Source organism: Centroberyx gerrardi, chromosome 7, assembly GCF_048128805.1.
Source record: "Centroberyx gerrardi isolate f3 chromosome 7, fCenGer3.hap1.cur.20231027, whole genome shotgun sequence".
In the NCBI taxonomy this organism is placed as follows: domain Eukaryota; kingdom Metazoa; phylum Chordata; class Actinopteri; order Beryciformes; family Berycidae; genus Centroberyx; species Centroberyx gerrardi.
This window is the reverse complement of record NC_136003.1, coordinates 2,575,660-2,603,094: the sequence shown is the minus strand read 5'-3', so window position 1 is coordinate 2,603,094 and position 27,435 is coordinate 2,575,660. Positions and strand designations below refer to the sequence as shown.

General features: G+C 40.1%; 2 protein-coding genes across 3 annotated transcripts; one reads left to right on the top strand and one right to left on the bottom strand.

Moving 5' to 3' along the window:
* The first annotated feature begins 682 nt into the window (after nt 1-682).
* On the top strand, nt 683-9,707 carry nosip (nitric oxide synthase interacting protein). The gene is made up of 10 exons (XM_071905207.2): nt 683-807; nt 948-1,022; nt 2,392-2,497; nt 2,612-2,693; nt 4,485-4,620; nt 5,817-5,971; nt 7,037-7,153; nt 7,905-7,975; nt 8,237-8,345; nt 8,694-9,707. Exons 2-10 carry the CDS (start codon nt 953-955, stop codon nt 8,763-8,765), a joined length of 918 nt encoding a protein of 305 aa, XP_071761308.1. The 5' UTR covers nt 683-807; nt 948-952; the 3' UTR covers nt 8,766-9,707.
* Nucleotides 9,708-10,197: 490 nt separating this feature from the next.
* Nucleotides 10,198-19,782, bottom strand: rcn3 (reticulocalbin 3, EF-hand calcium binding domain). 2 transcript variants are annotated; one of them, XM_078284917.1, is made up of 8 exons: nt 19,723-19,782; nt 18,885-19,108; nt 17,314-17,507; nt 16,911-17,083; nt 15,972-16,032; nt 15,751-15,842; nt 15,137-15,244; nt 10,198-10,302 (listed from the first exon to the last, which is right to left on the bottom strand). In XM_078284917.1, exons 1-8 carry the CDS (start codon nt 19,744-19,746, stop codon nt 10,198-10,200), a joined length of 981 nt encoding a protein of 326 aa, XP_078141043.1. In that variant the 5' UTR covers nt 19,747-19,782. The 2 variants fall into 2 exon arrangements, with proteins under 2 accessions (XP_078141043.1, XP_071761307.1); XM_071905206.2 differs by lacking the exon at nt 10,198-10,302 and adding an exon at nt 13,027-13,811.
* Between the last annotated feature and the right edge of the window lie 7,653 nt (nt 19,783-27,435).

Sequence of the window (27,435 nt, the reverse complement as noted above, 5' to 3'; positions counted from 1 at the left end):
TAACAAAATATGTAGAGAGGAAATCATCCCAAACACAATGTACATAACTAACACAGTAACACAAGTAGGCTACATATTTGAATACTGAATATCCTGTATGCCAGGATCTGGCATACAGCACAACCTGTAGTAGGAAATTCATCAACACCCAGTTTCTGTCCCTTCCTACTGAAGCTGTCAGAACCTTTTCCTGTATTACCACAGTTAATAAGCTACCACATCTTTGTCTTGTCCCCTGTCACATGTTATATGTTGTTGTTTTTTTGAAACATGTCCATGCCTAGTAAAATCCACAGTTGGTTTCAGTGCAAAGACTGATAGGACATCATGTAGGCCCTATTTTTACACGTTCATTGTGATGGGGGAAAAAAAGAAATAAAAAGCCCTTTTATTATCGTGATAGTAGTTTAGCGTTTTAGTCGGGGAGAATATGGGGAGAATACAAGCTATATGCGGTTTCATGTGTGTCATTTCAGACACAGACATACTCACTTACATGTATAGTTTATAGTTTGGATTAGAGCCTTGATTCTACACAATCCGATGTAGCAGGTGGCGATCTGCACCTATCCTATTCAAGATGGTTTGCGACCCGCCAATAAAGTCAAGAAGGACAAGAAAAAGAAGGGGGAACTGTCCTCGCCTTGAAACATTGGTTTCCATCGGAATGTTTTGGCAGACGGACCAACAGTGACCATCGGTTTCCTGTAGAGAACTAGTGGTTGTGTTGTGGTGGTTAATAAAAGTGGTACTGGTGATACAGCTGCTCTTCAGATCTTCTAAAGTGCGTTTCTCTGTTTTTCTAAGGTAATAGCTTACGAATACACTAGATTTGTGGGATATGTGTTGCATGTTCACTTAGAAGCTAATGTTAGCGTAAACAGTAAGATTAGCTCCTTTGTTTTTCTTCCAACCTATCTTTGCTAACTATTGAAACTTGTCCAAAGGCACTATGACCCGCCATGGGAAGAACTGCACAGCCGGGGCTGTTTACACTTACCACGAAAAAAAGAAAGATACAGGTAAGAACGATGTGGGAAAATGCATTTCAACTATATCCCATCAAGCTAGTATGCGCCAGCTAGCTCGTCATAAGTAACATCATCTGTTCTGTTCCGTTCATTTCCCTAACCCTAACCCTAACCCATTTGTGACTTGTAAAGGTAAGTTTAACGTAAAGTCGGGAAGTTGTAGCTGTTTGTAAATGTTTGCATGAATTGTTAGAGTGGTGTGGAGTCGATTCCACACAGTAACGTTACATAAAATGTAGCGTGAATGCGCGTACGAGCGAATCCCAGAGCCGAATTCCTCTGGCGATTCCAAATACTCGGAATCGATTCCTAAATTTCTGTAATCGAACAAGTAGAGTAGGCTAGTCTTTTGCTAAAACTAGTACCCAATAAAGGATAATGGTCTCTGCATAAATATCAGTTGCACATCCTGACGCAAAGGTGGCAGAAGTGCAGAGAAGATTTTCTTGTCGAGGAAAACAATCTGAGAATGTCAGAGGTAGCATTAGCATTACTAAGAACTATAGTAAAACTAGATAGTTCAGATGAATTGATATATTTAAGCAATCACACATGCTTGTGTTCAGAACAGCACTGTGCATTATTTGAGCGGACTCCTTTTTCCCATATGCAATAATAGCTACCATAGCTTCTATGTTGAAATAACAATAAATATGAACTCTGAATAAGTGTTCAGCACTGTGGCGTCACAGCTGGATACTGTGGCTGTATCTAAGACCTTGCTAGCCATCATACATGTTTCACTAAAAGCAGTAGTGTATATGACATTCACAGTCCATACTAGGGCTGAACAATTAATCAAAATTTTATCGAAATCGCAATATGGCCTACTGCAATTTTCAAATCGCAGGAGGCGCAATATTTGTTAAAAGCGAAATGTGTGTCAAAATACCATTTTAAATTAAATATTGTTGTGCTGCAGAGATGTCCTGGCCTACACATCATATTCTACAGACTTAAGAAAACATCTTTGTTTGGTACAGATCCCCGCAAAAATCACACCATAATCATTTTAATACGTTTTTCAATGAAAATGAGAATAATGATGTAAAAATTATCATTCCCTCTAATATCGCAAATCATATCGCAATTGCAATATCAGTCAAAATAATCGCAATTAGATATTTTTTCAAAATCGTTCAGCCCTAGTCCATACTACTACATATATCACAGGACCACAACTGTATTCAGAGCTTAGATAGGGGTTTCTTATTTCAGCAACCTCTTTAAATTATGGAGATTTGGCTTTCAAAAAAAGTGCCAGAATCTGGACAGCATTTCCTGCTAATTGCGGTGTAGAATCTTCCAATGAATCACGTAACAGTGTTCTGATGTCATGTGTGGCTTTCATCCTGACCAGCGGCGTCTGGTTATGGGACGCAGCGTATCCGACTGGGCAAAGATGCAATCAAAGACTTCGACTGCTGCTGCCTTTCTCTCCAGCCTTGCAAGGATCCTGTTGTGACGTATGTTGTACACACACACACACAAACAAACAAACTATGCTCAACCACAACAAAGAGGGCTCTGCCTGTGATCATAGAACTCTAGCGTTTCTTGTTTTTGCTTGCTATCCCTAGTCCAGATGGATACTTGTATGAAAAACAGGCCATTCTGGAATATATACTACACCAGAAGACAGAAATTGCCAAAAAAATGAAGGTAAGTTCCGTACTTCTGTCTGACTTGTTGGTCTTTGTCTGTTTTTTGACTTCGATACCAATACCAAGTTTAATGTATAAGAATTCAGAGCAATATAACAAGAAAAAACATCAAGCAATGTCACTGAACAACCATTGTGCGTTATTTTAACAAGTTGTGTTTCCACATTGACTTGGACAACTTTGTAGCAACATTTCCACAGGGGTTTTGATGTTGGTTGGGTCTAGGGCTGGGCGATATGGTTGAAATCAATATCACAATAATCATAAGGATTCTTTTTTATATCGATCTATATCACGATATGGCTCATAGGGTTGGGCGATATGTCAAAATTTTCCTACCGGCCACCGTCAGCCCAACAACCGGCGATTGCCGATATATTCGCCGGGTGTCAGAGCGGCTGAGATTGTCACTACAATGAGAATAGCTGGTCCACCTTAAGTGAGCTTGGTCAGGTTAGCCATTGTCGCTAACTTCGGGGCTAACCCCCTTCACTTTAATCAAAAACTAAACTAAATTGTACACACTGTGGCTGCCCGATCTGAGTCAACCGTAGATGTGAATCGCGCACATCTCACAGCGACAGTCAACTTCTAGTATGTAACGTTAGCTAACTAGAGAAAATGTCCGCTAGCCGTGATGCTAATTTTCGCTATGTTCAACTCCATTGACTTATGCTAAAAACGTTAGCGATCTAAAAGTCCGCTAGCTGCAACGCTAATTAGTGACAAATCCCATTTGATTATGCTAAAGTGTTAGCGACTTAAAAACTGGATCTGAAATGGGTTTGTCGCTGCCCGATCTGAGTTGAACATACCGAAAATTAGCATCACGGGCTAGAAGTTGACTGTCGCTGTGAGATCGGGCAGCGACACACACATTGCACTGCTGCATTCACAGCTATACTGCTAACTTCATACTCTCTGCTCCGGTCGCCACTGGCATGTGTGTGACGGTGAGGTCACACACATGCATATATTTATGTTATAGCTAACTGGTTCTTCGGATCACGTCGGAAATCAAATGTGTTTATGTTTATGGTTGTACTAAACGCCACTCTGGAAGACGGAGTGAAAAGGCAACTGTCATAGAGAGGGTGGAGACGTGATTTTAAATACGGGGATAACTGCGCCCAACTCCAACAGCCAGTTCCTATTCGCACACGCTTTGAATTGCGCTTTACAGGTTAATTATTTACCATTAAGTTAGACCATTAAATTAGCAAAATAAAATGACAAAAATCGCCCAAAAAAATCAACCGGCGATGGACTCAGCCAATCGCCGATAGCCGATATATTCGTCCTAGCCCAACCCTAATGGCTCACCTATGCAAAATCACATGTTAAACAATCAAATAATCTGATAATTTCAAATAATATTCCTCAAAATGTTTCATACCTCATTTTGTCAGTTTTTAAATGAAATTAGCTTGTTATCATCAATTTAGACAGCAGAATTATGTGTCACGATATCCCAAAACCACCATAACGATAAATAAACGATAATATTGATTTGTGATCCAGTTTAGACGGACTGGGATCCAGTTCAAGACGTGGTGGACTGTTTGAGGCTGTCGAATGTTTTCAGCTGTAAAAACTATTCCAATCTGCACATTAACACCTTCGAGAGGTGACATTGGAAAGGAATTTCAGCTTGCAGAATGTATTTGGTGAAAGTGTTGAGCATTTATAAAATTCAATTTGACAAGTCAATGTGACAACACTAGTCCTGTTGTTAATTGTTAGGTGTAAGGAGTGTGTTGTCTGTGTTTTCTCCCTCACAATGCGTCAGGCCTATGAGAAGCAGAAGCAGGCTCAGAAGAGCGACAGCCAGCTGGAGTCCAAGTCAGAGGAGAGAGAGAGAGCGGAGAGGTTTAAAACCAGGGAGAACAGCATTGTGTCCAAACCTATCAACCCTTTCACTTCTGGTACATGTGTGTGTTGTGTGTCTTCAGTATATAGCAGAGGTGTGTCCAAGTCAACTTTGCTCGAGTCCCAAGTCAGTCTCAAGTCTTGAGGCACAAGTCTAAAGTCAAGTCCCAAGTCTAAACGTAGATTACCAAGTCAAGTCCATGTCATTAATGTCAAGTCTCAAGTCTAAATGTAGAACACCAAGTCAAGAGTCAAATCAAGAGTCCAGTATCAATTTAGTATCTTAAAGAAAACTAAATATCTAGGACTTTTCAATGCAATATGGTTTTAATAGGATAAAAACTTGGTTAGAGCATCATGAGTTTGATTTCAATAATCAGTTTCAGCTTCAATAAATTCAATCATTCCATACAAATTCAGAAAACAGAATTTAAATCCAGTCGTCTGGAACAAATCTCATCACTTTTAATCTGAGTAATTTACACAAACACAAGATCTCAAGTCAAGACTTTAGAAACCTTTTCAAGTTATCAAAGTACAAGTCAAAGTCAAGTCCCAAGTCAGCAGAACCCAAGTCAAGTTAAGTCTCAAGTCTTCTCTTCATGCATCAAGTTAAGTCTCAAGCAATTAAAATTCTGACTCCAGTCTGACTCGAGTCCAAGTCATGTGACTTGAGTCCCCACCTCTGGTATGTAGTGTACTCTGATTGTACTTTGAAAAGAGCATGCCTGCCAGCTCAGTAACCTCAGTCAATCATAACACCAGCAGCATGTTTGTCCTGTGTTCAATCGACAAATGTTTGTATTTGCAGCATTTATGTGTGAAAATAACTGCATGTCTTAATTAGGGATGGGACAATATATTGAAACTCAATATATCGCATACAAGAATGTGACGATGCGTATCGCGGGTCAGAAAAATGAATCGTGATATTAGATCCATTTTGTTCTGCTGTAGTAATCACAAATTAAACTATATTATTTTCACTTATAATGACATTTTTAAATAGTTGTTTACATTCTAGCAAGCCAATGCCATTGCTAGGAAGTTTTGTGGCTCAAAAATAAACAAAAGATTTGCATACTTTCTTGTTATTTAACTTTTATTTATTACATCGTACCGTGGTTGTATTGAGTTGTGAACCCCATATTGTGTATCAAATTGTATCACAAGCATATTGTCTCATCCCTATTTGTAACGCTTAAGCAATGTATTATAAACTGTAACACAATGCCGTGTTTTTTCTCTCCAGGCCAGGCCAAAGGCAGTGAGGCAGGCAGAGCAGATAGCGGCTCGGCGAACTCCGCCACCGCTGGGTGTTCGGCAGCCACCTCCAGCCAGAGTCTACCCAGCTTCTGGATCCCCTCCCTGACCCCAGAGGCCAAGCCCACCCAACTGAAGAAACCAGTGAGTGGTTCTGGAAGGGGACTTCAGAAATGCTGTTTTATGCAGATTCTTGGTTGGCAAATTACCTGTCGTGCGCACGCTGCTTTTTATTTTAAGAAAGAAAGAAAAAGTGCGATTGTATTCCTGAAAAATAACTGCATGCACTTTTTGTCTCTCCATTTAAAGCAATATTCCGCTTAGTTTTAAGTGACTGCCATGAAAACCAGAATATAAACTAATCACCAAGATTGGATGCAGCTGGGACGAGTTTGTAGCATTCAGATTTTTGCTTCCCATTTAAAAACTAACATTTAACACGTTTGTGAAGAGATTCAACAACAGATCCTGCTTTTAAGCCAATAAAGCAATCTTGGGTTCTTCATCATTTTGCACTTCTATTCTTGGTTTACACTAAAATTAGTATAGTAGATCCGGCCTCCCAAACAGGAACTATACCTCCTAAATGGTATTCCTCTGCTATATTCTTTTCTATCAATAAGAATGCTATTTGGCAAAATTATGTTCCAAGACGTGGGACCCACACTCAATTGAAAATCACCGTAGCGGAATCTGTTCACCAACGTGTTAAATGTCAGTTTTCAGGCTATTTTCGTGGCCTCATTCAAATGAATGGGAAGTAAAAATACGAATGCTACAAACTAATCCCAGCTGCATCCAATCTTGGTCACTAGTTTATATTCTGGTTTTCATGGCTGTCAAGTGCCGAATAACCCCCATGTTAAAACCAAGTGGAATATTGCTTTAAGTGTTAAATTCTGTTGCCATTGCGTGTGGGGTCATTGCTAGGTTCATCTCTGTTTGCTCTAAATGTTCATGTCACGATGATCACTGTCTGTTTGTCCTATCTGTCTGTCTAATGTTAACAGTATTTAAGGGCAGGTTGTCCCTGTGGGATTACACCGCTGTTTGATCCAAAGGTCTCTTTATCTTTTGCTGTCAAAGACGAGCAGTCCCATATTACTAACTAGCTTTCTACCGCTAGACTGCAGGGATTACAAATGAAAGTGACTGCACTGACCGTCACCTAATCAATCTCCTTTTCCCTTCTTCCTCCCTGCCCGTCAGAGTAAGACTGTGTCGTGTCCCATGTCGGGACGACCCATTAAGATGAATGAGCTGATCACAGTGCGCTTTACCCCCCTGGACCCGAGCCTGGATCGAGTTGCCCTGCTAACCCGCCAGGTCAGTTCAAGCCAGCGCTGTTCAGTGTAGTCTAAGCCTGCAACCATCTCTCCGTCCAATCAGTATTAACAAGTGAAAACTAGCTTAGTGTTCAGTTTCATTCTTGCCAGCTTTTAGCGTTTTGGCAAATAATTTAATAAAATCATTAGTGATTAATGGCTCCCTACTACAACTTAACTAAAGATTAAGGCCCCTTACAACAAAGAAGTCCAATAAACAATATGCAAAACCTAAATCAAACAAGTTAATGTTCTATACTTATTTCATTTACCTTATCAGGAATCCAGTGAACTTGTTTACAGCAAGATCAAATCTTGAGCTATAGGTTGTGAACAAGTCTATTTTGCTGGACAGTACTGGTAGTATGGTCCAAGCCTGTCCTCCCCAGTTCCAGACTCAAAACTAACGGAGACCGTGCCTTCGCAGTTTTGGCCCCAACTCTCTGGAATCGTCTCACTCAATCGATTAGATCAGCCAAGTCTGTTGACGCTTTCAAGCAGCTCCTACAAACCTACTTCTATAGGCTGGCCTTTTCATGACAATGTTGAAAATGTCTTTATATTTGTGTATGACTGTGTTGGTTTATGATGGTTTTTTAAAGAGTCTGTCTCTTAAAGTTGTTTTGTTGCCGTGTGTCCTTTTATGTCTTTGTCTTTTCTTTCTTTTTATTCTGTCTTTGTGAAGCGCTTTGTAAACTGTGTGTTTTTAAAAAGCCGCTGTATAAATAAGGTTTTACTTATTCTCTCTTCAGGATAGGTATGTGTGTGCAGTAACCCGAGACACACTGGGCAACAGCGTTCCCTGCGCCCTTCTCCGACCCTCGTGAGTAACAGTCTACCTGCACTCTCACATACAGCAGTAGGAATGTTTGTCCTAGGGCGCAAAGTTACTAGCTATTAGACACACTATTCCTATTCCAGAAAAAATCCTCAAATTCCTTGCCCACATATTCCTGTACGATTATACGATGACCAGCGCTGTGTCTTCACTATGTCAAAATTGTTTTTCTCTCTTTAACTTCTGTTCATCACCACCTGTCTCTTTGCTCTTATTAACCCCCCCATCCCCCACCTTGTCTCCCAGGGGTGCTGTGGTGACACAAGAGTGTGTGGAGAAGTTGATCAGGAAGGACATGATTGATCCTGTGACCGGAGACAAACTGTCCGACAAAGACATCATACCATTGCAACGGGTCAGCTCTCTCTGTCTGTGTGTGTGTGTGTTTGTGTGTGTGTGTGTGTGTGTGTGTTCTTGTACTTCAATCATTGTGAGAATTAGTTTTAGTCCTCGCTCGGCTTGTCCCAATATTCAATATTATCGAATAACGCAATATTTCGTGAATATCGTGATATTTCCCGCGATATCGAATACCCCCCCCCCAGTCAATGTCAGGTCCTCTTAAGGACAGAAGTACAAGGATATACAGTGTGTGTGTGTGTGTGCAAGGGTATTTGTTTATAAATCCCATCATTTTTCACATGTAAGCTAGCCAGCAGTGCTTGACTTCATCAAGATGTTGTTTTGCCATCTCTTTTGTCAGGGTGGAACTGGCTTCGCTGGCTCCGGGGTCCAACTTGGCGCTAAAGAGGCTCGACCGGTGATGCAAGTGTGAGAGGAAGGAGTTGAGGAGTGGGAAGTGTTGGCAGGAGAGCAACACCACTTCAGAAGGCAGGGAGGGAGGTTTCACAACAATTATATATGTGTAGTTGTGTGGAGTGTAACATGGCGCTATATTTTTCTAATAACTGAATTCGGGGGTGTCTGCAAGTTTCAGCAAGTAAAATTGACGACTTTTTTTAAGGAAAAAAAACACCCTAAAACACTGTAACACTGTTAAAACCGCTATTGGCGATGTACCTTGCATTTTGTTGTTTGCTGGTGTATTTTTTTTCTTATTCCTGTATCCAAATGCAACTGGCCAAGGTGACATGACGTCAAGATATTTCCAGCTACAGTGGAGATTGATAGCAGAACATTTTTTAGTCATCTAAAACATCAGTTGTAAATGTCAGTTTTTGGTGTAAATCGTTCAGAATCAGAGTGCAAGGCTTCTTTCCGGAGAAGGCTTCTTTCCTTTTGCACCTAAGTTCAACAACCACACAGGGATAAATCCATTGTTTAACTTGTGTTTAACAGTGTTGAAGGACTTCTGAGGCCTTGACTGTAGGTAACCATGCTCAAGTCATTTTAAGACTTTTTCAGGAACTGTAGACACCCAGTTACCATTTTTCCTTCCTGGTAAGCATGTCGTTTTTCTTTTACATGCACAATGAAACAATCTTTCCACAAGTCAATGTACATCTCGTTTATAAAATATACAGAACCCAGTCAATAAAAGTGTTACCATTTTGTCAACCATGGACTATTGTAATGTTTGTGCTATCAATCATCAATCAAGTGTAGAATTTCAGGTGACATTTTTTTTTTCAAATGGCGGATTTGCCATTTTGAAGATTTCTGTTTCAGAGCTGATATCAGTACTGTAGAGGGAGGCATCTTGAGCTGTGTAAAATAAAAATGAGGATCCACAGGATGTGTTTCCCATTGATTTGGCTATCTGGCTTCTATCTTTGGAAGAGAGTTTCTCACAATCAAAGTTATTGATTGGAATAAATTAAATGTTATATTGAATGCCTTTCCATTTAAGACTGTGATATAAGATGCTTAATCCTCAGTATGTGTTAGAGCTAGGGGCCAGGCTTTAAATAATTTAAATTATAGGAATCTTTTTATTTACATACATTATCAAAGATGTTTAATGGAGACCTTGTTAAAATTAGATTTTGAGTGGTTAAATTTAAAGTTATTGCATTTTCAGAAATCCATTTTTTCTTTTCTTTTTTTTTAAACAAACTCGAGTCAACACATCACTGGACTGATCTGGCTTCCCTCACTAAACAATTACTAAAATTCTTCCAGTCAGGCATATGAATTAGAGGAGACTACTGTAAGGACAAATTGATTAGAAGCTACATTTATTTGTAACACCATGAAGAACATTATTCTCATCCTGTGCTATTGTATATTTGAAAACAAAATCATTGTCACAGTTCATCATGCTCTACCCGCATGCCTCCGTAGTCCGTTATGGTGCTGGTCTTGATGTAGTCTGTCTTGTCCAGCAGCTCAGACAGAGACAGGCGGCCATCCTGACAAACAGACCACAGCATAGGATGAGGAGGGATGTAAATAAATCCAATGAAATATAGTAAATAGACTTCGGCTTTATTTTAACTACATGTCATTGACCATTTTTACATCTTTTAGCATCAACTTAACGTTAGAAATTATGGATATATCAACCAAAACATAAGGCTTTTCTTTCTAAACAACTTTGATTTATCATCAGTATATAATGTGGAAGAGAACATACAGATACACACACATATATAAGGCCCCAGTTTACATGAACTTGATGCAACAAAACAGTATCAGCCTCAGTATAGTTCTAAACAAGATTTGAACCTGAAACCTGCAGCATGATGAATAGATGCTCTAACCACTAGGCCGCTAGACTGCCAGTGTGGTTAAATTGGAGAAAAAAGGAAAAAAAAAGAAAACTTGGTCTAGCACCTATTGTGCTGAGATTACAGTATTTTAAAAGATTTAAGCCCTCTCAGAAAAGGGGGCTCTCCGTGATATGTGAGATTTGTGATGAACTTTGACTTTGGCAATTGAAGTCCACCCAACATTGGGACAGTTGTTCTCGCCACTTGGCCTTCCTGCTGCCAAGACAGTTGAGTTCAGTCACAATTGAAAACCATACAACCATGTGGATTCATCTTTGAATCTAAATTAGTGTGGTTGCCTAACTTTCATAATTTAATATATCAGTGTCATCGGCTTGAAGTCATTGCATTGCAAAATGATACAGTGGCTAAAGTATATCTACTTAGCTTTAGAGTTGAACTTTCAAGCATGTAGTCAACAAAGCCAACAACCTTACTATTACACGTTTTTGGCTTGAATTGCAGCACCACCATTTGGCTAATTAGTTTCATGTTTGTCAGAAGCATCTCACTGCTGTTGTCTATTATTTTGTCACATCATTTCTCTATCATGTACCATCTCATGGCAACCATCCAGTGACTATGTGACAGTTATAAGCCCATGCAGCCATATTTTTGTATTAACATTAAGGTGTGGTCACATTAGAATTCGCTCTAGGTATTTTCTTCGGTTCCCATGACAAAAAAGGACGAGATGCCATGAAAACTAGCATGCTTATTAAAGTGGCTAAATAGCAAAGTAGCTAACTACTGTAGCTATCAGTTGGCTCCAACACCCCTTTGACATCTTAAATAACACAAATAAATACATAAACTTCAAAATACACAAGAGTTAACCGTCAGGGGAAATAGTAAACATAGTTCAACTAATTAAAATTGTTCAAATTGTTTGGTTAGCCAGTGTCATGGATTCCTCCCTTTTCTATCAGAGGTCAACTCGACCAAACCAATGTTTCTATTGGCTGACTTCACAAATTCGCAATCATCTGAATTTGTGCTCCTTTGTGCAACTGTTACTGACCCTTATGAAAGGTGACACACTCAACGCACCGAAATCTGACTCCTTTATAATAAGTCAATTTGCATAAAATTTGATGCGACTTTTGTAAAAAAAAAAAAAGTTCCAGAAGTCTTCATTGAGCTTTGTCATGATAACAAAAGTTATTTGATAGGCCAAGACCACATGTATCAAAACCAAACTTCATATTTTGACTTAATACTTGTCCTTAGAGTAGAGGTGTCAAACTCCGGTCCTCAAGAGCCGATGTCCTGCAGGTCTTTGATCGTCCCTGGACTGGAGTTTGACATTCTTGCCCTAGAGGATGTGCACCAAAATTCAATTCCATCAAGCTGCTAAGGAGATACACATTTTTGATATCTGGTGCCCCCTATGGGTTGATTCAAAAATGCTGTTGTAAACGTGTTTCCTCACTTGACATATAGACCGAGTTTCATGATACATTACAGTGTGTTACTTTGTGGCTTGAACTCTTAGTAAACCAGTGCATAAAAAAGCCCTACGAGCTTGAACCCTTAACAAAGCATAAATATGTAGCATGCAGACGGGTTGGAGAGGTTCAGTTACTGTTGGACTAAATGTTACAATGCTGATTTAAGCCACTTTGACTGTGGTATGATGGTTGGTGCCTCCTGGGATTTTGGAGTTTACTGACAATGATGCCATAATCAAAAACCATCCAGTCAATCAAAACACCTTGTTGATGAGAGAGGTCAGAGAGTGGCAAGACTGGTTCAAGCTAACAGAAAATAACAGCTCAGTACAACAGTGGTGCGCAGAAATGCGCATCTCAGAACCACAACTGGTCCAACCTTGAAGTGGATGGGCTACAGCAGCAGAAGATCACACTGTCTAAGCTAGCTAACAAGATGAAGCTACAGTGGACACACGATCACCAAAACTGGATGATTGAAGAGTGGGGTTAAACATTGCCTGGTACAATGAATGTTAACATGCTGATGGTAGGTTAACAGCATGAAATCATGGATCCATCCTGCCTGGTGTCAACAAGACAGTGTGGTGGTGGTGGTATAATGGTGTGGGGAGTGTTTTCATAGCTCACATTAGGCCCTTTAGTACCAAAGGAGCTTCATTTGAACGCCACAGTGTACCTAAACATTGCAGTAGCTAGCTTGGTCCACGCTGCAGCATGGACCAAGATCCCTGTGAAAGGTTTCCAGGCCTCCAAGAATTCAAGCTGTTCTGGAGGCAAAAAGGGTCCAACCTATTACTGTAAAAGAATCTCACTAGACTACTAGAGACTTAACACTATGTGACATTCATAACAGTATATATCATCATTACAAGATATAAAATACTGTACAGTAATGTGTAAAAATATTTCAAAAGACTGGTTAATGGGAAATAAAAAAAATGCATTTGTAGAAAACCGAACATGGTTTTATTTCTTTTTCACAGACAAAATTTTGTGAACTATGCACTTTCACCATTTAACAGTGCACAGTAATACATCTCGCCTGCTTACCTCCTTCCCTTGTTTCCTCCTTTCCCTGTAGTGGCTTTCATACACATCTTGGCTTCAACAAATTGCATATGCCCTTCTGACAAATGTAAACTTGTATGTGGAAGGACTGGGACACACGTTAGAAGACTATTCTCCAAGAAGTGCATGTGACTGATTGTTCTTGTGGTGGCTTTTATTATGTATCTAAAAAAGGAGAGAAACATTTGTGTGTGAGTGTGTCTAAGATCACATACAGTATGATAAGTGTGAATGTGTGCCTGTATGTACATGTGGACACTGTGTGTGAATTATAAAGCACTGCTTGCTTGTGTATGCATGTGTAAACACAGTTATCTGCACTCTCCCATTACCTCGCAATGAAAGCTTTGTGCCCTAGATTATAGTATAAATATGAGTCCTAACCTTACCAGCACTGACTCCCATCCCACCCCACTCTTTACCCCAAAACCAAAACCATTGTAACCGTATTCTCCATTGTAAATGAAAATATAAAACGCCACTGAACCCCTGGCCCTCTTGGACCATGACACGATGTCATCAAAGTTCGTCGTGTCTCTTCGTTAAGTCCTCCCCATAATTGGTTGCCTGGCTGCCCACAAACATGTTCCAGTTGGCTAGAATCTCCTTCTTGGTTATTTTGTCGTCCTGTTGTTCGATCGCCAGATTCCACCCATCATCGGTGTCATGATTGAGAGAGAACACAGAGTAGGAGAGAAGGAAGGAGGGGATACATGCGGTGTAGGAAAACAGAGAAAGAGTGAGAGAAAGAGAAGGCAGAGAATTGTGTTATAATTAACAGGCCATTACCCCCAATTATTTCCATTATATTGATTATTAGGCATGACATCACTGACAGTGATGGACTACACAGTCTGCCTTCAGCCCTTCACTCTAACCACTATCTAAGCCTTTCCCAAAAAATGCTTTTGTGAACAGAGTTTGAGTATCTGCATGTTTCACAAAGCCAAATGCAAAACTTTAAGACCTTTTTAATGCTACCTGGAATTGGATTTAAGACCAATTTAACAACCAAAATAAAAAAAACAAAAGGCTGGCAAAAACCAATCTATTTCTGACTGAACATACTGTATGTATGAAAGTTAGATATGATGAAGATAAAAGCTATTTGTCATATTGCATTAAGTTCAAGTTCATCTCACCTAGCACCTTTATCACAAGTATGTCTCAAAGGACTTTACAGAGAATGAGCCTACCTAGATTTAACTTTTTTTTTTTACCAACATTGAGTGCAGTGATTCTTTTACACATGTTGTTTTCATTTTGACATGCTGAGGAGTAAGGCACATTAAATGTTTTCTTCTGGATGTTGTCTTCCCTTGAATCGAGAGCGGAATCCACAAAATTCCGGGATGAAAAGTGGCTGACAAACAAAGTGGATTTGGTTCCAACTACCGCTGAATGTAACAGAATGATGGCTGATAGAAATTGTGCATATCCTATAATTGTAAGCTGATTTGTCAGCTTCGAGTTTTGATATACAGTAGTTTCTGTGTTTACATTTTTCATAATGCTGCACCATTCAAAAGGGGGCAGGTTGTCAAAAGATGCAGCATTTTAAACATTTCAATAACCCATAAGACGAGGCTCATTAGGGGTTGACATAGATGAAACAACACTTCTATGAGCACGTTTACTTGCACACTAACCTGGTAACGGGGAATATTTAGGTTATGGCAATAATTTGAATGATGCATTTACATGCACTCTATTAAAGAAATAACGGGGAAAAACCTGGTTTACATGAACCAGTCATAGTTGGATTTCTCTCCTTAAGGAAGTGCCGTAAAACTCAAACTTCCTGCCGGTTCTTTTGGATTTTGAACATGACGCTGCACGTAGCTTATTTTCATATGGTCAGGTTTCTGTGTCTCATTACTTTGCACTACTTATGGATGCAAAGAATTGCACAGTATCTATGGCAGAGAGGATGGTAACAGTGGGAGGTCTACCTTGTTAGTGTCTGTCTCGTGGATCAAGTGTTTGGCTTCATTGTCAGCATGGTCAACCTCTCCCGGCAAGATCCAGTGGGCCACCTCGCTAGCATCCAGGTAGCCGTCCTACACAACACCAGACAACTGCATTATCGAGGAAGTGACTGCTATAATGTCCAAATTACAAGAACAGACAATGGCAATGTGGCATGTGATGTGTAACCTTGCGATTTTGCCATTTCACATTTCTCCACAATTCAATTAAGTGTATGAACAGTAATATTGGTTGTTAAGATGTAGTAGTGAGCCATTATTGGTGATTTAATTTTATTACTTCATTTGCCAAGACATTCACAGCTGGCAAGCATGGAACTAGTGCTAAGCTAATTTTCACTTGGAGAAACAGTGCTAAGCTAGTTTTCACTTGGAGAAACAGTGCTAAGCTAGTTTTCACTTGGAGAAACAGTGCTAAGCTAGTTTTCACTTGGAGAAACTGTGCCCACATACTTAAGTTACCATTACCATGCGTGTTAGCCTAGGGATCTAAACCATCTCATGTATTATGATGTGAAAGCAGTAACAGGATCTGTAGAAGTACTGCTATTACGATTAGCTTAATGAGCAGCTTCTACCTTGTTGGCATCTCTGAACTCAGAGAAATGTTTCTTTTCTGTCTGCACCCAGTCAGGTTCACTTTCTCCGTTCTCTGGTGTGAACATGTCACCTGTTGAGCAGGAGCGGGAAACAGACATTTAGGACACATCATCTCAGGTTTATGCCTTTATTGAAAGTACATACAGTCTCTGGACAGACAGTGGTAGATTTGTTGGGAGAGAAAACAGAAGAGACCTACCGATGTATTCATGTACGTCGATCTTCCCGTCCCCGTTCTTATCAATGTCATCCACAGTTTCCTAAATGAGAAAACAGCTTACATTCTCATGCAGTGGTCCAGCCCTGCTACTAAACTCATATATATACAGTACATAGGAGATACACAACATAAGTATTAGAACATAAGACCTCTGTATGAGGGGGAAGGCCTTTTAACGGTGAAATACGCATTTGCAGCTTTTACATGTTGCTAGACTGAAAGCTCCCTAACTCAGAAAAGGATGTATCACTGGCTACATTTACCTGACCCTGTAAGTCAAGTAACTTAGTTTTGGGTCAATGCATGGACCCAGGTAAGCTCATACTCCAATTGTGAGAAACCTAGTTGAAGATTTCTGAACCTAGATGCCTGGCTTATGCCACATTCAATTCACGGTCATTCAATGAACCGTCACCGTGGCATGGAAACATCTTACTACTATCACTATCACCATCTATCAAACACAGCATTATGGGTACATTTTGATGTCAACAAAAAACAGACGGTGTGCAGTACTTGCTTTTACTATTATTATAGGGATCATTATTTATTTTCCCTGTATTAGAAGTAAGTTATTATTGCTCAGTCAAAGAGGGAGGGGGGGTATTCTGTAAACTGGCTTATTCATGACAACAGGGAGGCTCAATCACAGGGTATCAAAGGTTTATGGAGACAGATTAACCTGAAAAAAAACATGGACACTAGTCAGGTTACTCTGTTTTACTCAATGTACAAACCTGGCTTGTAGCATTGTACTTAATGTCTGGTCTCAGAGTAGCGAGGGAGTATTACCACTGTGAGAAGTCGCTAAATTATGAGGCAATCAACTAGCAACTCGGAAACATCAGAGATGGAGTCTGAGGATAAAGAATATGGAATAACCTTTCAAGTTCCTGGTGGTTAGACAGTAGGGTATACCTGCACCACGATGCCCTTCATGTAGTCAAACTCCTCAGGGTGCAGGAAGGCAGTGAACTCCTCCCGCGTGGCTATACCGTCACCGTCTCGGTCAGCCATCTTGAAGCGCCTTTCGTCACGGATAAGCATGGACTTGTAGGTGGCCTTGTCATCCACGTCCTCGAACTCCTCGTCTGGAAAAACAGCGTCAATAGTAAGTACAATCACTACAGTCAATTTAGTATTTTCGTCTTATACTTGTCACAGGAAGATATAGGTCAGATGTAGAGTTCTACTAATATGGGTTTTGGAGGCCAATACCAATATATTGTGGACTGAAGCTGCTGATAGCCCACACACACACACACACACACACACACACACACACACACACCATCTCTCTATCTCTCTACCAAAGCTATACCCAGGTAGTAGCCGTAGGTGGTGTTCTTGTACTCCTCCCAGCCTATCTTGCCATCCTTGTTCTGGTCGTACTCCTTCCAGTGTTTGTTCACGTTCTCCTCGATGTACCTCCTCTGCCGGTGCTTGATCCAGTAGTGCAGCTCCCCATGGCTGACGTAGCCGTCCTTGTCCGTATCGATGCGCTCTACAATCTTCCTGTGGGGGGTGGGGGGTCAGGGTTAGGGCCTGCTTTGCCAAAAGCATCCGCCACTTGTCATGGCGGTCAAATGCCGAATAACCCCCATGTTAAAACTAAGTGGAATATTGCTTTAAAGCTGTTCTATGCAATTTTCACATGTTGGTGGCCTCAAATGGCAATGAGTGGTAACTGAATATTCAGGACTTCACTACCCAGAAATCCTGAAAGGTGACGTTGGTAAACTGCAAACAGCCCTGGCTGGTTTGTGATCGCTTTACACCACAGCACACCAAAGGGACGAAAAAGGCATAAGATCTAACGTTGGTGAGTCCAGCTTTCTCTGGACAGAGCGCTCACTTGCTGCTGTTTAGGAGACACTTTTGGATTTCACTCTTAAGTTTGGATTCGTTGTGGGGAGATTTCCCACCAGTGACCAGGCCTGACCCCGAATTTAATTTGGACAAATAGGGTGAACCTATAGTATCTCAAATAGTGGGGATGGGACGCTCTTCTCTTTTGAAGCCACATTTCCTGATTAAGGCTGATTAAGATATCTGGATTTTTTACATAAAAATCATATTAATACATAATGCAGATTTAAAACCCATTCAGGTGGAGTGTAATGAGGGAAATATAAAATATTAGCCATACGTCTGTTATTTTACCCATTGCTCTGGACGTTTTTTTTAGCCAATGCCAGACTACAGATGGAGGCACATAGGGTGGTCAGACATTCATATAAACCTGACTTGACATTAGCAGCAATTTAATAAAAGTGAGAAATAAGCTAATCAAAACTAAGCTTAAGTCTTTTCTTTCATTTCCTGTTATAGGGGAGAGTAGTGAATATCCCCTTAAATGAAAAGCTGTTCTATATGCATAACATATATGAGTATTGAAATCCATTAGTATTTCTATTTAGTGCTAACAGCCTTTGGGGGAAACCTTGCCCTCGTTACCTCATCTGGTCCCACTCTGTATTAACTTAATCTGATGATCAGTGCATTCCAGGAGTTATTTTGTAAAATTTGAGCTGTTTGGAGGATTATATATATGCCAAATTTATCAGAACACCCTACCAGTTAGTAATAAAGTCCCTAATTATAATTTCTGATGTGTGTTTTTTGCCGATAAGCAAGGCAACAACAAATTGCCAGATTTTTGAATGACCTTGGTGTGGAAGGAGGGCCTTCACAGCCTCGGTGTTTTTGAACGCAGAAATCTCTGCAGTGTGTGTGCCGTGGCTGCTCACTTTGTTTCACTCACTACCATTCAGGAACCTCCGCTGATATTTACCAGTCATATTATGCTTCAGTAAAGCAGAAATATTACACATTTAACCTTTAAGTTCTAGATAATCACAGCACTGACTGAGTCTTTACAACTTAACCTACGCCAGTCTGTCTTTGCTTTCCTCAGGGGTGAGCTGGTCGAAGGTCTTGGCCTCCTCCTTGCCCAGGAAGGCCTCATGGTCGTACTGGAACCCATGGGAATCGTCGTGGGCGTGGTCGCTCAGGTCGCTATGGCGATGGATGCGCTTCTCCTGAGCGGGGACGGCGAAGGCCACACCCACCAGGAAGAAGAGGGATCCCAGTGAACTCAGCAGCATCTTGACTGTCTAAGAAAGGGGGTGGGCAGAGAGAGAGAGAGGGAGAGAGAGAGAACAGAGAGACAGACAGAGAGAGAGAGAGAGAGAGAGAGAAGAGAAATGGAGACAGAGAGAGAAAGAAAGGCAGAGAGAGGAGAGGGAGAGAACAAAGAGACAGAAACATGAGAAGGGAGAAAGAAAGAGGGCAGAGACGAGGGCACATAGCCAGAGAGAGAGAGAGAGAGAGAGAGACAGAGAGACAGAGAGAGGTCGAGCGCTGTGGCTGTCAAAATACATACTGGTGGATTTATGTTCAGTAACATTTTCTTTCATTAACATCAATTTACAAAGAGATACAAATAGTGTTACAGCAAGTGTTGGTTGGACTCAGTGAAACTCAGTCTCGAGTCTACATGAGTCCCATCCACAACTAGACAGATAATCTAGTATTTATCCTTACAGTGTGAATGCATCAAACAGGCTTTGCTGGAGGATGGAGAGAGTCCAGCAGCTCCTACTATGCACATACTAACTCAGACTAACTCATATGAAAGTTGAACCATAAAAAGTTAAAAGAAACATTGTAAGTAATTTTAATAATGCTAAATGGATTAGATTTGCGAGCTGAGGAGAAAGTAACTCACCAGATTTTTGGCGACACCTCTCATAGAAGTTTCTGAGGAACACTCACAGTCCGCGTTGGCACGCTTGTCTCTTTAAATAATACTGTCAGGGAGGCGGGGTCTTTCCTTCAGCCAGCCAATCACCAACGCTCTTACAGGAACTCTAACCAATGAAAAGTATACGACTGTAGGAACAGGGTTTACGACCAATTCTGATTGGCTGTTAAGCGCCACGTTGACACGCGAACGCGCGCGGTACAGCTCTCCGTAGCTGGAGCGCGCCCGCAGTACAGGCATAATATTAACGCAGCCGCCACCCACATCTCCCCTATAAAGTCAGAAGTAGGTAGACTGGCTGCAGACTTCCATTGTCAGGAAAACCTCCGTTGTCTCGTTGTCAGGCCACTTCCACTCTACGTCGGTTATTTTCAGCTCAAATCTGTTATTTTAACGGTTCTTTTAACATCGGTTACTTTAATGGATGGGGGGAACAGGGTATAGTGTAGCCCCGCACCCACGCAGTGTAGTGCCAGTCCCAATGGAGCTATATAGTGTAAGAAAGAACACGTGAATAATGATAATTCTTATTATGAACCCAATTTAGCAGAACAGGAGCAATTGAGCTTAAGGTAAAATGAAGACAGGGAGAGGCATACACAGCATAACCTGAAATACACAAAAGGCCCACAAGAAACCTGATTTGGATTTGATAAGAATGTGATAACAGGTGAAGAGAGATGGGTTTACAAATTTGAAAGTCACGCCATTGTAGTTGCTTGAAACCTAGTGGAATCTCAGTTGCAGTGTACCCTCTGCTACTCACTTCAAACTGTCAGGCTTCTTGAAAGGTTATTTCCATGCTTCCATGCTTGTATAGCCAGTAGTCGATTTGTAATCGACTACTGACTAACTCACAAATTTCAAGGGGGATGGTGGGGTCTTATGGAGACAAACAATTTGATAGTGGTGAAAACAGCATGGAGGATAGGGTACTAGCTGTTTACCCTTTTGTTGATATTGTAACAGCACAAAGGTAATTCTATATTCAAAAGACTTGCAAGTTAGGGATGTTAGGTATCAGATACTCCTGCCAATGCCCTTAACCAAGGCACTGTTCCTAGAATTGGAGTTGGTCCCCGGGCGCTGCACTGTGGCTGCCCACTGCTTTTAAGTAGTTAGGATGGGTCAAATACAGAGGACAAATTTCCCCAGGGGGATCAATAAAGTGTAACTAAACATAACTTAATACTCATGGCACTTTTATCTTATCCAAACTTTAAATGTATAGTTATCAAACCTCTACTCATGCTGGCTTTGTCATCCTCTCCTGCTTGCTTTGCCTCTGCTGCATCATCAGGATGAAAACATCCTCCTGAACCTGGCTATCATCTAGGGAGAAAATATAGACTAGTCAATAGCTTTTCAATGATGGCCAAATAGGCTACTTCGTACAAAGGTACACCTCCTGTGTGTGCGTGCGCGTGTGTGTTTACATTTGTTTCAGCCTTAGCAGTTATCCGTTTCCTTTACCAACATAGATTACCCCCCAAACCTGTAATCAAATTATGAACCACTGCACAAAATTCAGCACATACTAGAGTGAACACCTTTGTGGTCTAAGTCCCATGATCTTTAGTCAAATTTGATTTGGGTTTATGTGAGAACGACACACAAAGGGCTTCCTCCCTTTGAGCCACTTTGAGCCACTTGAACAACAAAATTCAAACTAGGTTAATCTTGACTTCCTGTTTATTTTGTTTTGCCTGGCAACATCCTGTTGAGGATGAAATGTAGCCTAATGTATGGCCTAATGTTTTTTATTATTATATCTCTATCTTTGGTTGTCCATTTTTTAAGTTTATGAGCACCACATCATAGGTGGGACTTTTGCTCCAGTGCAATGCAATGTACTTTGCATCATATAAAAAAAATATCATTATTATTGTTATTGTTGTTGTTGTTATTATTATCTAACTATCTTTGGTTGTCCATTTTTTTACCGCCGCCACCCAGCCACCCTGGATTGAGTCTGTGCCCATTTGGGCCACCCCAGTTAAAAAATCCTGGATCCGCCCCTGGTTTATTCCTTATGCCATAAGATTTATAGCATCCACCCTGAAAAATAATCAGTTACGTGCATAACTATGGTTCAATGACAAAAGAGCCTGAACACTTGAATTAAGCAACTCTCAGTTCCACCACCAAGGGGAGCCATTTCTGCTCAGAGTAGAAGCCCCAACTGTACTTGCAGGAAGTGCATAGTGGTAAATGTTGTTTAATTTGTTCCAGAAAAGCTTCAGCTGACAAGCTATCAATTTGAGATCATTATAGTGATAACAATCACTTTAACATTAACACCTAATAATCATTAGTAGTGTTAATAATCATTCAGGCAACAGATTGCTATAACTGCCTGACATTTTGATTTGATTTGATTTGATTTATTCACATAAAAAACACAGTTAAAAGTATGAATGAAGACACGTTAGGAGAAAGCCCAAAACCCTCTAGGGATTTGAACAGCTGCAGTCTCCAAGGCATCATACAGTCGTTATAACTACTATCAGGTACAAAACATATTCAGAGGATACAGAAATATATACATTCTCGAGTAGATAAACACATATGCATATGTAAATACCATATACATTTACATTTTAGAGCACAACTATATGCAGCCACCACCAAGCATTACGGCTATACATAGACATACACACACAGCCACACACACACACATACACAGAATGCAAGTGCAATTGCACACACACACACACACACACACAATTAAACACACATACCACATACACACACACACACGCCATTACACCCCACACCATATCCAGTACATAACACAGATACATAGCTAGTCTAGATAGTAAGTGGAATCTCGATCACACACACAGATGTCGAGGTAGCAATACCCAAAGTAGGAATCACACAACATGATGTCATTACTTCATACAGGATTGTCACATACAATTCAAGCAAATGTAGTTATGCAAGTTTCACTTGCGATAATATAATTTGAGACTTTATTGCTAATCAGTAGAGTGTTCTGGTAAATTCGGCATGTACGTATATAATCCTCCAAACAGATTTCATTTTAACAGACCGGCCTATTTATGCACGGGAGAAGTGGTGTTACTTCACACGCAAAATAGCGACTCCTGGAAGCATCCATCGAATAAAAAAAAATGTGCTAACTTGGTAAAACATGATAGAACGTTCATGATTGTTGATTCTGAAACAGTCCAGCCTGCCCACCATGCTGATGATGGTCTCGCTCTATGGAGGGCAGAGTGTTCTTGCAATGACAGCATTCGATTGTGAGGCCAGCATTGGATTGTGTTGAATGAGACAACACTTTTATTGTCTGGATAAGAACAGGACAAACACTGGTCAGTCATGTGGGTTGGCTGGACACGTACTCAGACTCAGCACACTACAAAAGATTGACAAATAATTTTAGACTGACAAGTAATTTTAGAACACTAGCTAGCTAGTCATGTACATTATTCAAAGCAATATGACAACTTTAGCACTTTAAGATTCAATCACTACCTTTTTAGGTTTGATTTAAAGATGTTCACATTGCTAACTTATCCGTATAGTGAGTTTAACATAATATAAACCCAACATATGTGCTGAATGCCGAGTGCCACAACCTACCTCTGGTGTCTCTCATGAATTGGCAACATTCTACCAACCACACTGTCATTTACCAATAAAAAAAAAAGTTTTAGGCAATTTCAATCAGGAAGACTACCTAAATCCACCCACATCTCTCTAGTTTCATTCATGCTTTCTCTTTACCCAATCAGAGTTGATGAACACTTTCCCTCTTTTTTTCCAGAGAACCAATCAGTTAGCTGTCACTCCCCTCTCTTTTTGTGTAGGGAGTATATACACATCATCTACTATGCTATTGTGCTACTCACAGAACTATGCTGTATGCTGCTGTCATTCCAGTCGCTGTGCTTACCTTCATCCCTCCTCCACCCCACCACCACCAATGTCCAGGGTGCAGAGGAACTCCCCAGGGGGGCATCCAAATTCCTACATCCATCCATGGATGTACTTCTGACTTCATGAATGGGAGAAGTTTCTCCATGGAGCTTTTAATTTGAGTATTCAACCTAGTCTCTCCTGATTGAAATTCATTTTACTTGTGGGAAATGGAATCACAACTAAGCTCTGTTACATAGGCATGGCTTCTATTTTTGTTGGACTACACAGCAGACCTTTGATTTTGCTTAGTATAGTCATGTGTCACCATGTCAGAAAACAAATTAGAGGATGCATAAACCAATGTCACTGAAATATATGTTGGAGATGAGGTTATCTATGGATAGCTGCTGAGATGCCTTCTATTTTACTTGGTTTAATTTATTTTAGAAATTTGATGTTTGCTTTTAAATGATTGTTAAAGCACTTTGTACACTGTGTTGTTATGCAAAGTGCCATGCACTGCAAAAATCATAAGGTGTTCAACAATAATTTTGTAGGAATATTTATCTTATCATTTGTGGCACCTAAAAATAATTGATCATAACCAGTGTTGCTATGTGTAAGTACCCCATATTCCTTACATTAATGAGACAAAGACCAGCTAGATCGACCTACCTGAGGACCTCATACTCACAGAATCACTATCATCTTTTAAATCACTTCTTAAAACGAAACAAAATTATACACTTGTTTTTATGTAATGTGTTTTATTCCATTATTTTAGTATTATATCATTTTTACCCTCTATACTTATTCTCTTCTTGTGGTATCTCCTTGTTTTACTTGGTTTAATTTATTTTATGAATTTGATGTTTGCTTTTAAATGGTTGTTAAAGCACTTTGTAAAGTTGTTATGCAAAGTGCCATGTGCAGCAAAAATGATCAGACGGCAGTTCAACATAGGTGTCCTTGCTGCCTTAAAATTGTAAGTTGACTTACAATTAACTTATGTAAAATAAGACTTGCTGACTTATGTAAGTTGTTGTATTCTTTCACCAGTGAGGAAGTATTTAGTGTCAGTTGTTCATGTGTCTCAATTATTATGCCATGTGACAAGAAAAAGGCAGTGCAAAAGGTGGACACCATGTCTAACACTTTTAAAATTTTATTATAAGTATTGGTAGTAGAGATTGAACTGAATATAAATTTTCATCATGGTTATTATTTAATTTTTTCTTTTTTTTTTTTCTGGAACACTGATTCACCTGACATAAATACATAACAAATCTCCTGTAACTTGATCCAAACAACAAGAAGAAAGGGATTCTGGTGAAGTATGCTAATAAGCTAAAATTGTTGCTTAAAAATAAACTTTAATATGATCAGTTTAGTGTATGCTTGGTAAGATGTTATTTCAAATCATAATTTTAAGTCACATTGAACTGATTGTTATGAAGCTAAGAAATTGTAAGTAGAAATTGACAAACATGTATGTTGAGTTAATGATTAAACATTAGCTGATTTCACTAAATTGCAGTTTTTACAGTGTACAATTACAGTTTATTATTATTATTTATTATTATTATTATTATTATTATACTTCCTCCTCTCCTCTCTCTTTTCTAGGTTTACACTGTTTATCCATCTCCTCTACCTACACTTCCTTTATTCTCGCTCTTTCTCTTTCTCTTCCTCTTCCTCTGGTCTGTTTTTATCCTCTTTCCTCTTCTTCTCTCTCCTCTCTCTTCCTTTCTGTCTTCCTCTTTCCTCCCTCTCTCTCCTATTCTCTTCCTCTCTGCACTCTCTCTCTCCTCTCTTCCCTTGCCTAAGGCGATGTGTCTCGTCCCATGGAGCAATCGAAGGTGACAGGGGCAGTGAGAGAGAAAGGGAGAGCGAGGTTGTGCTATAGTGTAGCCTGGGGGCATACAATAGCACAGACAGAGAGAGAGGGAGAGAGAGAAGAGAGAGAGAGAGAGAGAGGGAGCGAGAGAGAGGAGGAGAGAAAGAGAGAGAGAGAGGGAGACAAAGCAGGGAAGAGGAAATGGACAGGCAGAGCAGTAATTCTGAGCAAATGAATATTTCTTTGTTAATGTATTGACATTAATCTTCGCCCCTCCCTCTTTCAGAGTGGGGAGGGCAGTGACACACACACACACAAACACACACACACACACACATACACATATGTTGTTTCTGTTATAAAGATATGATGCTAATTTGTCCCGGCATGGTTGCCATGGTGACCCATTCCACCTCCATCCCGCCCCACCCCCACCCCGCCAACAGAGAATGAGAGAGAGTTAGAGAGAGAGAGAGAGAGAGAGAAAATATAGTTAGAGAGAGTTAGAGAGAGAGACAGAGGGTGACAGGGAGGAACTAACAAGAGACTGAAAAAATTGTGCCCTAAAGCAGCACAATATTCAAGTAACCAGCACATGCATTCTTGCACATTCTCACATAAATTTACTCCCACCACAGTTTTGTTTTAAAGATCATTCATTTTTGAAAATGTCCTCCATTTCAAAATAATCAATCTCTCCTTTTTCCTCTTTATTCATCTGCTACTTTGGTAGATTCACTGTAGCAAGTGACAGAAAGAAACAGAAGTACTTGACTACCTTAGAGAGAGAGAGACAGAGAGAGGGATGGCGAGATGAAGAGGAGGGGAGGTGTGGTGGGGGGGCAGAGCGTGGCGTCTCGTCAACCGGAAATAAAACATGTTGGCATCCTCCTCCTCGTTCCCATCTCCTCTTTTTCTTCTCCTTATCTTCCTTAGATCCAGTCATCCTCATCTCTCCTCTCTTGTGCTTTCATCCCACTCTTAAATTAAATTAATTCCCTCTTCGTTCCTTTCTATCGGCATGTAGTTCTGTTTTTGTCTTTGCCGCTTTCTGCAAAACATACACTTTCACTTCCTAAATCTTCCAGTACATTTACTTTAGACCACCATGCATTATTTCAACAGGCTAGGGAACTAAAATGGTTGAAAAGATCCTGATGCTTAAACTTTTTAAAGAATGACATATTTCTTTTTGTGCTATAAGTTAGTGGACAGAATGAGAACAGATCAGTTCAAAAGTGCATGTGATTTGGGGTCATAGAATTGTTATTTTTGTACTCTGTGCCCTGTGTAAAGCAGTTTGTTTTTATCTTGAATCTCTGAATTGTTGTAAATTCAGTTATCTGCTGTCCTCAGATTCCAATATCTCTCTCTTTGTTACATACTGCATATATACTGATACTGATTATAAGGGTTCCACCTATTTCGTGCTGCATATATATTGATATTTTTTATAATATTCTATTTATAAATATTCCCTTATTTTTTATTCTTACTGTAAATATTCAGCACTATTTGCTGCTGCAACAACCCAATTTCCCAACAAAGATCAATAAAGTTTCATCTAATCTTATTATCAACAGCAGAGTCACTCACAGGAATACTTTTGTGTTTGTCCTGTGCCCTTACGCTCTCTCTCTCTCTCTCTCTCTCTCTCTCTCTCTCTCTCTCTCTCTCTCCCTCTCTCATTTCTTTCTCTACTAAAGGATAGAGTTGTATCAATAGTAATACATGACAGTACTCTATTGTTTTTGTGGCATTTGGAAGCAATCAGCTTGTGCATTTCAACATGAGTTTCTTCAAATTACAATTACACACTCTTCTTGTTCTTCTTCTTTTTGCGTGCCATTGGCTCTCTGGGTTTTCTGGGCTAATCCAATGAAAAATGCAAATGTGGTGTCACAACAGTGTCAAAGTGCAGTCAGAGAGAAAACATGCCAAACACA